The sequence below is a fragment of the Passer montanus genome, unplaced genomic scaffold, assembly GCF_014805655.1.
Source record: "Passer montanus isolate IOZ18808 unplaced genomic scaffold, ASM1480565v1 scaffold33, whole genome shotgun sequence".
Lineage (NCBI taxonomy): Eukaryota > Metazoa > Chordata > Aves > Passeriformes > Passeridae > Passer > Passer montanus.
This window is the reverse complement of record NW_024368041.1, coordinates 1,059,921-1,074,430: the sequence shown is the minus strand read 5'-3', so window position 1 is coordinate 1,074,430 and position 14,510 is coordinate 1,059,921. Positions and strand designations below refer to the sequence as shown.

General features: G+C 31.4%; 1 protein-coding gene across 1 annotated transcript in view; it reads left to right on the top strand.

Moving 5' to 3' along the window:
- CSMD3 (CUB and Sushi multiple domains 3) overlaps positions 1-14,510 on the top strand; it is a 593,341-nt gene that overhangs the window by 246,597 nt on the left and 332,234 nt on the right. Inside the window, exons 7-8 of the mRNA XM_039715519.1 lie at positions 3,640-3,717; positions 8,282-8,369. Of these exons, the coding sequence (XP_039571453.1) occupies positions 3,640-3,717; positions 8,282-8,369 (166 nt within the window). The remainder of the gene's footprint in view (positions 1-3,639; positions 3,718-8,281; positions 8,370-14,510) is intronic.

Genomic DNA, 14,510 nt, shown 5'->3' with positions numbered 1-14,510 from the left:
GCTTGTATGTAGCATGCCTGCATATATTGCATACATGCACATAAGAATTTGCACAAATATGCATAATTGCACAGCCTTTTTATTAAAGAAAATAAAAAAGACAATATTTTTGTCTTTGTGTGTGACTAAAATTTTGCCTGTAAATATTAGAATCTTCATTGTCTTACATGAGAGACCATTTTGGTCAAAAATTTCAAGAAAATATTTCTGAACACATTTCACTTTAAATTGGCTGCTTGAAAAGTGTGCATGTCTCTGGTATGTCTATTGACTGAATATTAGCTCACACATCTGTAATGAAAAATTCTTACCTTTATTACTGGGACTTCCCCCTTTATAAAGTATTCAGATACATTTTCCTTCTTTACAGAAAATATTGGGCTTTCTAACCTTAGAAAAAGTAACAGAGAAAGAGGGAGAGGAAGAGAAAGGTAGAGCTGTTCAGTCTGAAGAAGTGAGGGCTTTGTGGGGACTTTGGAGCACCTTCGATTTCCTAGTGAGGACCTACAAGAGAGCTCTAGAGGACTTTTATATGGGCATGTAGTAATAGGACAAGGTGAGTTGGCTTTAAGGTCAAGGAGGGTAGTTTTACATTAGATATTAAGTTCTTTACCTTGAGGGTGGTGAGGTACTAGAACAGGTACTTGGCAGTAGGTGATCCTTAGGTCCCTTCCAACCCAAACCATTCTATAATTCTATAACAATAATAATAATAATAATAATAATAATAATAATAATAATAATAATAATAATAATAATAATAATAATACTTCTGTATTTGTATTAAAGTGACTTGAACTAGGAAAAAAGCATGAGCTTGAGCTGAAATCCCAAGGTGGATGCCTAAATTATTTTCGGGGTTTTGACATAATCTCTGAATTGGTTTCACAGAGTTCTGATGCTACTCTTTATGCTTCATCCAGTCATGTGATCAAAAATAGATTCAGGATTATCAGAGATTTATTCTCATAGGAGATGTGCACCATTTCTTCTCCAAAAATAAACAATACAAATAAATGAACCTGCTGTCTTTATAAATTTTAAACCAACCAACCAACCAACCTAGAAGCCATATGTATTTAAAGTATGATTAAAAAAAATTAAGCCTCTCCTTATTTTATGACACTTGAAAGATGGTTATGTCATATAGGTTTTTGTAAATTTAGATTACTTTTAGAATATAATTTTGTCTTATCACTACATTCCTCTTATATTTGTATGTCTCCACAGGAGTATCCTACTTCATTGGTGTAGTCTATTTTCTTGGCTCTTGGCTGTTCAAATATATGAGAACATACTAATCTGACCGTATTTAAATATTTGTACTATTGTTACTTCTGAACACTTATTCTTGAGAGAAATGGGCATATAAACTCACTTCATGCAAAAATAGGTACTTTAAGATGAGATTAACCGATCTCTTGAAGTGTCTGTTTTTCTTTGTGGATGGGCCTAGATGTGTACAACTGAACAGTTTGTTTTCATGAATCCATCCTCTGAGACTTCTGAAAAGTGAAATCTACTTTCAGAACTTACTGTCATGTGTTTGACAAGCAAAAGAATCTTTATTTTTCCAAGTATAAAATAATCTATTTATTGGGTAGGAGATTTTTTGTGATGGTGGGGTTATTTTTATGTATGTTTATGCAATTGCAGCCCAACACATAATTAAAAGTCTGCATGTTTGCCATATAAATTTCTATAACTACTCTTGCACAGTGTATTCAGAAACCACTGTTCAGTGTATATACCTGCAAACCCCAGTTAGGAGTAAAATTCTTCTCTTGTAAAGGTGCTTTAGAGAGCTGAAATTGCTTGCCTTCTTAGTGATATTTAATAGTCTTGGCAAAGTGATGCAAATTATTATAGAAATCTTTGACTGATTTCACTGTGGTCAGCAAGACACTCTTTTAACTATTTTCAGTTCCACCTTAGATCTTCTGAACTCTTTTGAGTACATAAATTAGGGATATGCCATCTACATGTTTCAGAATGAGTAGAAACAAATGAAAAAAATACAGGACAGTCTTCCTTTGTTAGTGTGTTGTTTTGATGACTTCTGAAAATAAAGAACAAACATATCTCTAATGAGAACATTTAAACTCATTCCAGCAACTGAGCTCATGTATTCAAGACCACTCCCATCTTGCTTAAGTGCTGCAAGAACTACGTCTATCTTCTGATTCATGAGGAGTTATTTTAGACTGATCCTCACAGAAAGCCAAGAGGGTTAGAGCTATAGTCCAACATTCCTATTTACATAGAAATAACATTTTAGAAAGCTCAGACCATGACAAGAGAGCATTGCTGTTATTCCAGTGTTGCTCTGCTGTATGAAGGTAGAGTTCTTTGGTCTGTGATTTCCCCTGAGGATAGAATTGCTTATGGACTTCAATTAATTTGGAGAGGGGAAGGGGCTTCTCCTATCAAGAGTAAAAAAACCACCAAAATCCAGAACTTTGTGGTAACATATATGTTTTACTTCTGCAAATAATGTATTTCTCAAACCATTATCAATGTTTATATGTTACATTATAATAACATACAAGTAAATTTACATTTTGCCTTTCGAGACAATATGTTTTTGTATTTATAAGAAAATTTGGTCTCTTCAATCAGAAGTATAAAAAAATGAGGTACAGTGTATCTAGTTAGGTTAAGTTCTCCTAGACAGAATTCCTTTAATTTATGCTGTCTTCATTAGCAGAATTTGCTTGTGGCCGAGATAAAACATCTTCTATATAGTTTTTAAAAAATAGACAGTGTCTGTTGTGGCTATAAAACCATTTAAGTATTTTGTACATAAACTCAACTTAAAATTTAAAATTTTTAAGCAGGTCCATTTTAATGCATAATTCACTACTTACAGGCCAAGACTATTAGAGATCAGGCACTTAGTTTAATGACTGAAAAGGAAAGTTTCTTGTAGTGTATTTGCTTATTCTTGCTTACATTTTTATATATGTGAAGTTTTGGCTTTATTCACAGTTTTATTAGTTGTTTTCTTTCAAAGATATGTCAAGGCCACAAGGTTTTCCTGGATTAACTGTTTATATGATAAAGCCAGCCCACAAGAAGGACTTTCACAGAAACAGATGAGCTTTGTGCTTAATGGAGAGGTGGGAGATAGCTACCTTCCATATCGCATTTTGTAAATAACAGATTTTTCAAGATAGAAAGAAGACCAGCTGCAGAACCAACAGACAGCAGAATACCAGACTATTTTATTTTCTACATTCAAATACCTTTTTTCTTCCTTTTTTTTTTTCTCACCAGAGAAGAACAGCTATTTTTAGAGCAAACATATTTATGATTATTTTCATTTTCCAAGTTCCATAAATGTGTGACAATGTTTTACACAATTATGTGGTGCATGGAAATAAACACTTCTAGCCATATTTATTTTATTATTTATGCAGGAGAAAAATTAAGCTGCAAATACCATTTCTTTGCTTTGTCAGGTTTACAAATTGGTCTCAATATTTATTTTTCTAAATTGTTTCACACCAAAGGTATGAAATCTGAAGTTGTGAGGTAGACAGTACTCTAATTTGTATATACGTCCATGATAAAATTTGTCAAATGAAATATTTTAGATTGTATTGCCTGATACATGTTTTTGTTTTTGTTTTTAACTAGTGAAAAAGGCCATAGATTTTAAATCTAGAGGATTTAAATTGTTTCCAGGGAAAGACAACAGCAACAAGTTTTCTATCTGTGAGTGTACTCCTTTTTGTTACTTTTTCTAGTTCAAGAGTGAAGTTTGTGGTGTGCTGTTTGTGTGTAATTATTTATGTATTCTGATATTAGAACTGGTTTCTCCAGTCTGCATGGTGGATTTTTACGTATGGTTCTACTCCAAAGACAGCCTTTCTATAAATCTGGCATTGTATAAAGACACATTATTTTGTCAATATTTTGCAATAAATTTACAGTATTTGAAAGGAAACAAATAGCCTTCTAGGTGTCAGCTGTAAATTTAGCTGTGACTAAGAGATCAATTTTTTAAATTGAGCATTGGAAGTAGCATCAAATGCTGTGCGAATTATAGTGTGTCCTCATTTACAAGCACACAACCACACATAAGGTCACTTTCTGAAATTTTTTAAAACTCATTAAGTTTGACATTTTAGCTGATTAACTAGGTGTAGTTTTCAAAATTCTGAAGATGCTTCAATTTTAGTTACAGAAATTAGAAACTCAAAGTTCTTGACATCTCAGTGGACCAAGTCCTGATTATATCATAAGGAGTCAGGCAACTTTCTAGCACAAATTAAACAGGTGTGTCTCTAAATGTATTGAAAGGATACTTTTGAAAAAGAATGTGCCATTTTTATAGAGGCCTTTTTGGAATAGAACCACATTTTAAATATTTACAAGTAAATAAAATGGACTAAATATTTAGCGTATGTTGGATTGTTCTACATTTCATTACTCTTCACAGGACTGAAAGAATTTGCTTTTGAAGCTCCCTGGGTTGGACATGTTTGAATTAATTATTTGTTTAAAGTATTGGTGATGAATTCAGTTTCCAGAACTTAGCAGCGTTAGCATACATTTTTATTTTCAGTGTTAGATTTTAAACTGTCAAGATATTGGTTTTTAGACAAGATATCTCCAAGTACCACAACCCTTTAGCATTCACAAGTCAGAAAAATTAAGCAAAACACACTTCTGTTCAGTTTTTGTAATGTCATGTATTGCCATATTCAACTTCTCTGTAAACTGCATCACCTAAATAGTTTTGTAAGACATTTCTGGTTTACTTGAAAACCTTGTATCAAGATATTTAAAAACAAATATTCTTTTTATACCTATTGGGTGAATGGAAAACAGACTGATTATGCAGAAGAAGTAACAGTAAGATAATTACAGTAGCATTTATAAAGTACATCACTGAGGTCTCTGTCTAATGCCCCATTTGTGATTCTGTAGTTATGAATAATAATACAATCTTAATACAATGGCTGATAAAAGATGTTATTTTGCACTAATCATTACATTTTCTACTATATAAACTTTAATAGGAATTGTGTATTTATAATGAAGTACCAGATACTCATTATATCCAAAGCTCATTGCTATGAAATTAGTGATGAAATTTATCAACATATTTTTGAATGTCTTTAGATAATTTCATGTTATCATATTCTATATGAAGCTGGACACTTTATTTTTTTTGTTATTGATTATGCAGAATAGATTATATATATGAGTCAATAATAAGTGAAGGTGAAAACCTTGGTGATTTGTACCTTTAGTGACCATAATCTTGTAATAAATAGATAACTAAGGTTTTATATTATAGTTTAGCATTTGATTCTCTAGTCACTTCAATAGCTGAGAATGTTGAAGAAATAGTATTTCATAAGAAGCTTATGTATTTGGCTGTTGACAAGAAAATTTTCTCAGTATGGACTCAGCTGGGTCTAGTGTCATTGCATTACAGTGACAGATAGGGTACTTAAAGGAAAAAAATGACCAACCTTCAACTGTTAGTGAAAATAAGGATAAGTGAATATCTATTTTACATTATGACTTTTATTAGCAATGTCTTTAGAAATTTTTGTCTAGCATTCTCATCTGTATGTTCTTTCATTATTTTACATTTTTTTAATGTATCAGTCATATAACATTCAATAGTAATGCACAGGTGATTTGCACAGAGTAAAGTCAGAAGATATTTGATATGATGATACACTTTGAAACAAGTATGCACCAGCTTCAGTTTAGAAGTGTTGACACTGACAAATGAATTATTTCATTGATCTAATTCAATCTGAATTTGAACTGTGGACTTTCTTGATACCAGTTTCATGACCGGACCATGAATGAATGCTTTCCTTAGTTGCATTTAATTTACTACAGGAAATCCTTTAATTGCTTATTGTGCATAAGCATTTGAGGTGTAAAATAAAAATATATAGACAGATATCTATGGAATTACATAGGGCCATAGACTGAAAAGTCGGGCATTATGTCTATAAAAGTAACCTCAATACAAAAATGCTAAACTGTGAAATTACTTTTCATTAGGCACTTTACAGAAACCAGAATGGCTTTAAGATTGTTTAAATGTATTTTGGAATTGGGATCAAATTAGTAATCCATATCTGCCTATAAAATTTTCCTCTGTATTTTTAATGCAGTATATGTCTTAATTTTTAAACAAATTAATTATTTCATTGACTTTCTTTAACATAAGCCTTTATTTTTTTTGTTTATGAGTACTGACAATTCCATATATTATCATTTAAAATTATATCCTATAGAGTGTTTCTAGGAATTAAACTTTATACAGAAGGTGTCAAAAACCAATAGGATATTCAAGCTTCCATTTTTAGTAGAAATCAAAGTGTATAATAGTTCTTGTGTCTTGCAATCCAACAGAATATTTTTTTTATATGAATATTTGCTCTATTACCTGTGAATGGGGAAAAATTATGTACAAAAATAGAATAATTATGTAAAATATTAAAACATTAACTATAATGGAGATAATATTGTTTAAACACTATTTTTTACAGTAAAAATTTCTTCTGTGTGCATTGATATACAATGCATGGCCAAATGGCAGCATTATAATCTCGATAATATTATTATCAGACATCATTAATAATTTTTAACTATAGTTTTAATATATGTTTAATGTCAGAAAAGTTTGAATGTCTTCCATATATATGCAGGATACTTTTGATGACTGAGTTTCTCACGTCTCATAGTGAAGCACCCAGTATTTCAGGGAGAGCGTTAATTCTAAATGCTTATCCAACAAGATGGCTTTGACTGCTTTCTATGCAGTCTATGAAATTGTAGTTGTCAGAGAAATATATCTATTTCAACACTAGAAACTATAGGTTTCTGTAGCTAGTGTGCTTTCATCACATCTACATCTATTGGAGCAGGAAAAGACTGAAATCTGAATCCAGGATGGAAGACTCCTCCTGGCCCAAAAGTCCCCTGAACATAGAAACCCAGAGATTGTCTTGGAGTGTTTTTAGAGCAACCTTTGACATGTTATAGGTGTCTTGGGACAGAGGAGAGTAAATACTGTGGTTCCAGCTGACAAGCACTGAGCTTGACAGGTTTTTTGAGTAGTGTGCTGTGTTGAGATGTTTTCTGCTTAAGCCTGTACAACATTTGCCTTTGGCCTTTGGCTTCCTCAGGGGTACCAAACCAATTCTTCCCTTTCTGTGTGTGTAAGAAGACAAATATCAAGGAAGAGAAACCCCCAAGGGTTCTGAGTTGTATTTTTGTTCATTAAAAGCTGAAAGTTAATGAAAAACCTTTAAAAGCATAGTTAGAATATACTTTTTTTTTTAAAAATATCCAGTAGTATGATTGCCCTAATTATATGCAAACCTTTTCCTTAAAGGGAAGCAAAATTCTAATATTGCAAATCCATTGGTCTAGTTCATCAGTAATAAAGATGAATAAAGGTTAAAATATTTCTCTCCTTAATACAAATTACTTGGCCTCATGTCAACTTGTTTTTTTAAATAGTTTTTTGTCAAGCCATGAACTTATCAAGTAATAGCAGACTAACATCCTTTGCTACTTTTCTGCTTTTGTGAATAAGTGGTTGAATATGCTGAGATATGGTTAGATTGTTACATACAAATTTCTGGAAAAATACAGAGAATGGTTCACAGGAAGTTTCTTTCTGAAGATCTGTTTTAGTTTATTGTAAGCTAAATGCATGCAAATCAAACTGGCATTTTGAGTTTACCTTCAGATCACCATATTTTGGGTATATATCCATTTTCAATACTGATTAAGGACAATTCTCTCAGCAGGAGTTTACGCACTCAAGTTATATTACAATTGAAGGAGAAAAGGTCAGCTCTTAGTGGAGATGACATTTATTAATGTATGTTCAGAAAAAAATCTTACAGCCCTAAACCTGATGAACATTCCTTTAAATGTTAATGTTTCTAAAAAAATAATAATAAAATTTCCATATGGATTCAATATTACTGAAAGCAAACAAAATAGCTTATTAATACATCTAAAAAAACCTTGTGTTATTTATTTGGAAAAAAACCCCAGAAAATACATGCTTTGTTAATTATAGGGAAGAAAAACTTAGGTATTGAAATTAGAGTTTATATGGGTCATATTCTGTAGAAAATCTGTTTTAAAAGACCTAAAAGGAAAATAATATACCCTTGTATTTTTAAATTGTTTACCTCTGTATTTTCTCAAATTTTTCTTACTTTATCTATTTTTTGTTTATTTTATTTTGTTGTTGTTTGTTTTTGTTTTTGTTTTTTTTTTCCAGTAAATGAGGGAGGTATTAAACAGGCGTCCAATTTGTGTCCAGATCCTGGAGAACCAGAAAATGGAAAACGGATAGGCTCAGATTTTAGGTAAAATATAAATTCTATCTTTGTATCATTTCTCTAATACTGAACTTGGAAAATGAATATATTGAAAATATATTTGTGTTGCTGAGTACTTTTTCAAAACTGACCTTTTTAGTAAAAAAGTGCACTATAATTCTGTATAAAATTATGTAATGCAATATAGCATGTACCTAGTATGCAAATAGATAAAGTATCTGCCTATGAGAGATCATATATCTCTGAAAATCTGACAAAAATAGGATTGAAGGTAAGTTTATGTTATTTTCTCATGTAAATACTGTGTTAGATTTATACTACTGTACTGGAGGCTTTTGCAAAGGACAAATTAAAACTGAATATAACACAAGAAGAACAATAAAACCGCAGAGAAGAAATTTCAGATCTTACAAAATATTCATTCAGTCTTATAGATAAATTACAGTCCCTACAGTGTGTTTTTCAGGAACCCAGTAGTTTTATACATGCAGATGTATTTCCCTAGCAGTCCTCATATTCGCCTAGAATTCTTAATCCAGATAATTTTTTAATTAATTTTTTTTCTATTCACAACTGTCTTTCAAATTTCTTATCTTGTAAGAGAAAAAAGACTTCCAGTGCTCTTTCAAAATATTCTGTTGTTTTTTCAGTTAACTTGACTCTTAATTCTGATATCACCAATGGCTGATGAGTAGAGACACACATAATGAATTTTTGATAATGTTTTGGATTAATTTTAATATCTTTTTTGAGCTTCTGAATTTTTTCTTTTTCAGTTATTGAACATTTATTTAAAAGAGTTAGCATGCATATTATTTTATATTTGACATACAAAGACACTTCAGACTGTATAAAAAAAATTCAAATCTATGTTCTTGTTTCACATCATATGCTAATTTCACATTATGTTTGCAAAAAATGAAACACCTTAATGATGAAAGAAAAAAGACAGAAAGAAGTAGAAGCATGATAATTTTTAAATTAATTGGTTTTGATACATTCAAGTTTGTTTTCTATATATTTTGTATTGTACATATCACACAACACACTTCTAAGCATTTGAAGAGAATTCTTAGAGTAATCTGGATGTACAAAGATTTTACAAAATTATGATATTTCATTTTTTACATAACTTCTTGTACTTTTTTTGTGTCTTTGTCTTTTTTCCTTGTAATCAAGCAGAAGACAGGATTGAAAATTACATCCTAAGTAAATGTGCTAGCTATAAAACAATTATTACAACTTCTCAATTTTTCATGTCTCCCTATTTCTCTAGTTTTGGGAAAAGCAAAAGTTCAATGTGCATCTGAGAAAGCTTTTTAACTAATTTTATAAAAAAGCAATTTCTAATGTTAGCTTTCAAAATAAAAAGTTTTATTTACAGAGAAATAAAAAAAAGCTGTATTTAAATGTCATACTTTCTAGTATCATTACTTTGGATGGCATTTTGTATTTTAACTTCAAAAATATGGCTTGAGAGCAACAGCATTTGACAGACAACCTGCCAGTTCTTTTCAAGTGTTATCTCTGCAAGTGATCACGAAAAGACCTACTTACAAAGATTATTCTAGTCAAACTTATGTGAGGGCAGTACCTCGAAAAAGATATGCTGATGATTATGCCCTCATCTTTCTTTTTAGATCAAAATGTTAGGATTTCATTTGGCATTATTTTTAACTGTACACTGGGATGATGTATCAGCCTTTCCTATTTCAAATGCATTGATGAGAAAATGAAAGGAGAAGGCGTTCAAATTACTGAACAATAGTATAAAAGATACACAAGTACCAGTGTCAATATCTTTTCCAGTGTTTCTTTTCCCTAATTTCTCATTAATCTTGGTGACATTTTTTTCTCTTAGAAAAAAATCCCCCAATAATCTTTATGGAGTTATACTTGTAAAAAACAGCACTAGTGCATATTAGTAAAATATGTGCATTTAGCTATAATTGAAAACTTCATATATTGATGAAGTTCTTACAGGGAACAAAAGCAGACTAAAAAATTTCAGCAGACTAAATAAAATACCTGTTTAAATTTCAATTCCTGACATTATAATAATGGTGGTTTAATTGCTCCATAGGCTTCCAAAGTAAGAATGTTACAAATTATTATGTGTTACATTTAGTTAAAAACATCTAGTACCATGGAAAATCTTTTCCATTCTGGCCTATACCTGGCAAATAGAAAAATAACACACTTTCACCTTTTCCTTCGTGACGTCATTCTGTCTGTAATGAAGGAAATAGCTTTACTTTAAGCTTGCTTCTTTTTTCCTTTCTGAAAAGAAAGTACAATTCCAATTACAATGCCTTAATTTGAAAATACAGTATTTTGAAGAAGGGTTTCGTTCTGTCTCTACTAAGATCAATCATAATTTGATTTCTGTAAAATTTAATATATTTTAGAGAAGAGTGTGCTCTTGTCACTTCTCCTTAGATTTCTTCAATTATGAAGGGTTAGGTTTGGAAGCATTGTATTGCAGTTTTACTTCTGTTCTGATTACAAACACTACCTGCTCTCAGCACATTCATTTCCCCTTACATGGTTCTTACACAGATTTACAAAATCTGTAATTCAAACACTTAGACAAACTGGAGCATTCCATGACATTATTTGGGTCCTGTAATTCCATGTTTACCTTTTGGGTAACATTAAAATTCCCCATACCTGTATTTTGGAGTATTAAAGGTATTGTTTCTGATCTGGCTAGATGTATATTTGAGCATAAAAGGTTTTACAGGTTGAAATAAAGTCAAGAAGACTTACCTATTGCTGCCAGCTTTTCCTGTGCTGAAAAAAAACCATTCTACTTCAGAAAGAAAACTTCCCATCTCTAGGAATTTCTTAAAATTTCAGACACACTAATGATTATTCATCTGGAATTTGCAATTTTACTTTACGTGTCAACTACAAAATAAATATTTTTAAATCTAATAATAAAACTACAAAATAAATATTTTTAAATCTAATAATAAATCTTTCTCACATGTCCAGTTTTAGAATGAATGCCACTATGTATAAATATAAGATGTAATAAAACAAGAGAAAAAGTTTTCACGTGGCTTTGTTTCTATTTTTCTTTATTTCTAAGTGGAATAAACATATCCATATTCATATCTTGAATTATCCTTGAACAGGTGTTTTATTATGAGGCAACCATGTTCTTTCATCACCATCTCAAAATTCTGTCTTCATGACATGAATGAACAAGCCCATCTCTATCCCTCCCTCTACCTCTGTAGTGTGGTCACACTAGGATTTAAAGATGAGATTCTGATCAAACCCCTGTTGCAACAAAGCAGTGAATACTGTTGGACAAAAATGCTGACGTAGTCTTAAAAATATATATTCTACTGAGAGAAGGCAGAATATGAAGTTTATGATAAGGAGAGTTTGTTTTACCACAGGTTGACTTACAGTCTAACTCATGATAATATATTCTTTCATTTTATATAATAAATTAGTTTGTACTTATTTTCTTTGGAAAAATGAAATTGAGCATTAATTGACTAGATTGACCACAAGTTTCACATTTGATTTTTCCTTAAATCTACTCTGAATCACGGATCCTTCTCTGCAGATATGCAAAGTGAGCTTCTAGTCTTGGAAACTTGAAGCCAAACATCCTGAAAAATAAACCAAACTCAGTTTGCAGTGTGAGATATGAGGCTAGTTTATAGGGGATCTGTGCACCTATCACTTTTTAACAGTTAAGTGGATCCTTTGTCAAGGACAAGTGTCTGACAGTACAAGCTTTATGAGAAAAGATTACACTTTTTTTTTTTTGAAGATGGCTTACCAATGACCTCCATAGTGTCAGGAAATCGTCTGAAACTGAAATTTAGTCATCAGTGTAGTTTTTTCAGCACTCAGTAAGAATTTTTCTTGGTCAGAAATTTGGAATATTTAGATATTCTAACATTATATAATGGAATCCCAGCATTTTGCAGTAATATTTCTAAGTAATGTACAAACTGATCTGTGAAAATATTCCTATGGATGTTCTCTACACACATGCTGTGACTTAGCTTAGCTCTCATACTGTGACTCAAAGACCACAGTAGAACCTATCTGTAGCTTGCACATAAAAAAATTATGGATCAATAGTGTGTAAAAAGTTGCCAGGTTAAAAAAAAAAAAAAATCACTGTTCATAATCTTGAAAGCTTACATGTCTTTTCTTTCTTTTGCTGCAGGCAGAAGAAATAATATATGTGCTGATTGTTTCTTTATGCTAGGATTAAAATGTATGATATTGCTAAATTTACAATTTGATAGAGGTGGACTTTAAGAACTAATTGTTATTTCTGTCTGTACATTTTCTTCTATGGCTAAAAATGATGTCTCAAATTTGTTCAGTTACAGGCATGAACTGAACAGGTTAATACATAATAAAGATGGTTTTGATTCCTTGTATAATTGATTATTTTTAAACAATAATTTTTAAAAAAATATTAAATAATGGAGGAGAAGAACCTCAAATTAGGTAGTTTGCTACAGAAATGCCAACTATTAGAATAATACTATTCAGTATAAACGTCGTACGACGTTCAATATTTTAAACTTTTTCTTTCTCATCCTTTAGAGGTTCTGTAGTTCATTTTGAACTTCTTCCTGCTTTTACTTTTTGTTCTTTAAAGAGGAATCACAAAGTTGAGGCAAATGATGAAAATTTTAAAATCAGATAAAACTTAAAATTCTGTCAAATTTGTATACTAACTTCCTTATTTGATATCTGTTTTTTTTTCCTAATAACACATTTTTCCTAATAACACATATCCAAATTTTGGAGTTTTAATGAAAATGCAAACCTAATGGCAATAATCTTTTGTTCTATTAGAAACAGGAATTTGCAGATAAAGTTACTGAGAGACACTCAGGTCAAGCATTCATTTTTCAAGTTATGAACTGCTTTAACACATTGTGTTATATATGCAAAAATTTTGCATTTATTCAGGACAAATTAAGCAGTTTATGTGAGTCATAGAAATATTGATTGGAAGGATTCTTCAGAAGGCATACAGTCCATCCTCCTGCCCAATGTAGGACTAGTCAGATCTGCTCTGACTTTGTTTAGACAATCCTGAAAACTCCCAGGATTAAAGATTTCAGAAGAGTTTGTGTATGCTCCTCCAGCTCTGCCCTCCTTTGTTGAAGGAAAGTTCTTGTAAAGTAAAATTTGAATCTTCCAAATTGTCCCTTGTATATTATCTGGCACATTTAGAAAAGTTTGGTTTATTATCTTTGTAGTGGCTCCTGAAATTATGGTCTGCTATTAGATAGTACCTTAGCTTTCTCTTTGTCAGATTAATTAAGCCTAGCTGCCTTAACTTTTTATTGTAGATCATATACTTTAAGCCTCTGATTAATCTCCAAATACTTCAGTTTTTACCAATATCTCTCTTGAAGTGAGAGACAAAACGTTGGGCTTAATATTGCAGATACAGCTTCACCAGCTGAGATCTGCTGCCACCACTTCTAGTATTGATAAATATATAGTATATTTTATTCAGGATGAGAACATGTTCAATAGTGCAGAACACTGTATCTCTACTTTTTGAGTTTTATGAGGTTTCTGTTTTCCCAGTGCTGAACTTTGCCAGACTTCTGGATTGAAAGTCTGATCTTCAGTGTGTCAACTGCTTTTCCTACTTTAGTTTGATCCTTAAATATATGGATCCATAAATTCTGTCTCCCCACCAAGGCTGAGGATGAAAATATTAGATAACATCAGACCTTATGTTGATTTCCCAATGCTCAGATTATTACTGTCAACCAGCTGAATATGAAGCAATTGATTTCTACTCTTTAAGCACAACTTCCAGGCATATTTTGAATATGTATTGATTCAGTGTGTATTTTGTCAGCTCTCAAAACATACTGCTGCAAAAGGTGCTCTCAGAAACATTGCTGATGCTGAGCACTGTTACACTGAGCACTGCTACATCTACCACTGGGCTATGCAGCCAGTCATTTTGTCATAGATGACAAATTGATCAAATGTAACTCAACATTAGTAAATTTGTGTATGTGCTCTTGATTTCCAGTTCATGCTTTACTAGAGCACATGTTCTTTCCAGAGATCAGTGTAAGATTCTGAGGATCTCCTTGCCCTTTATAAAAGTTGATATAATGTTAGCTTTCTACGATCAGTCAGAACATCTCA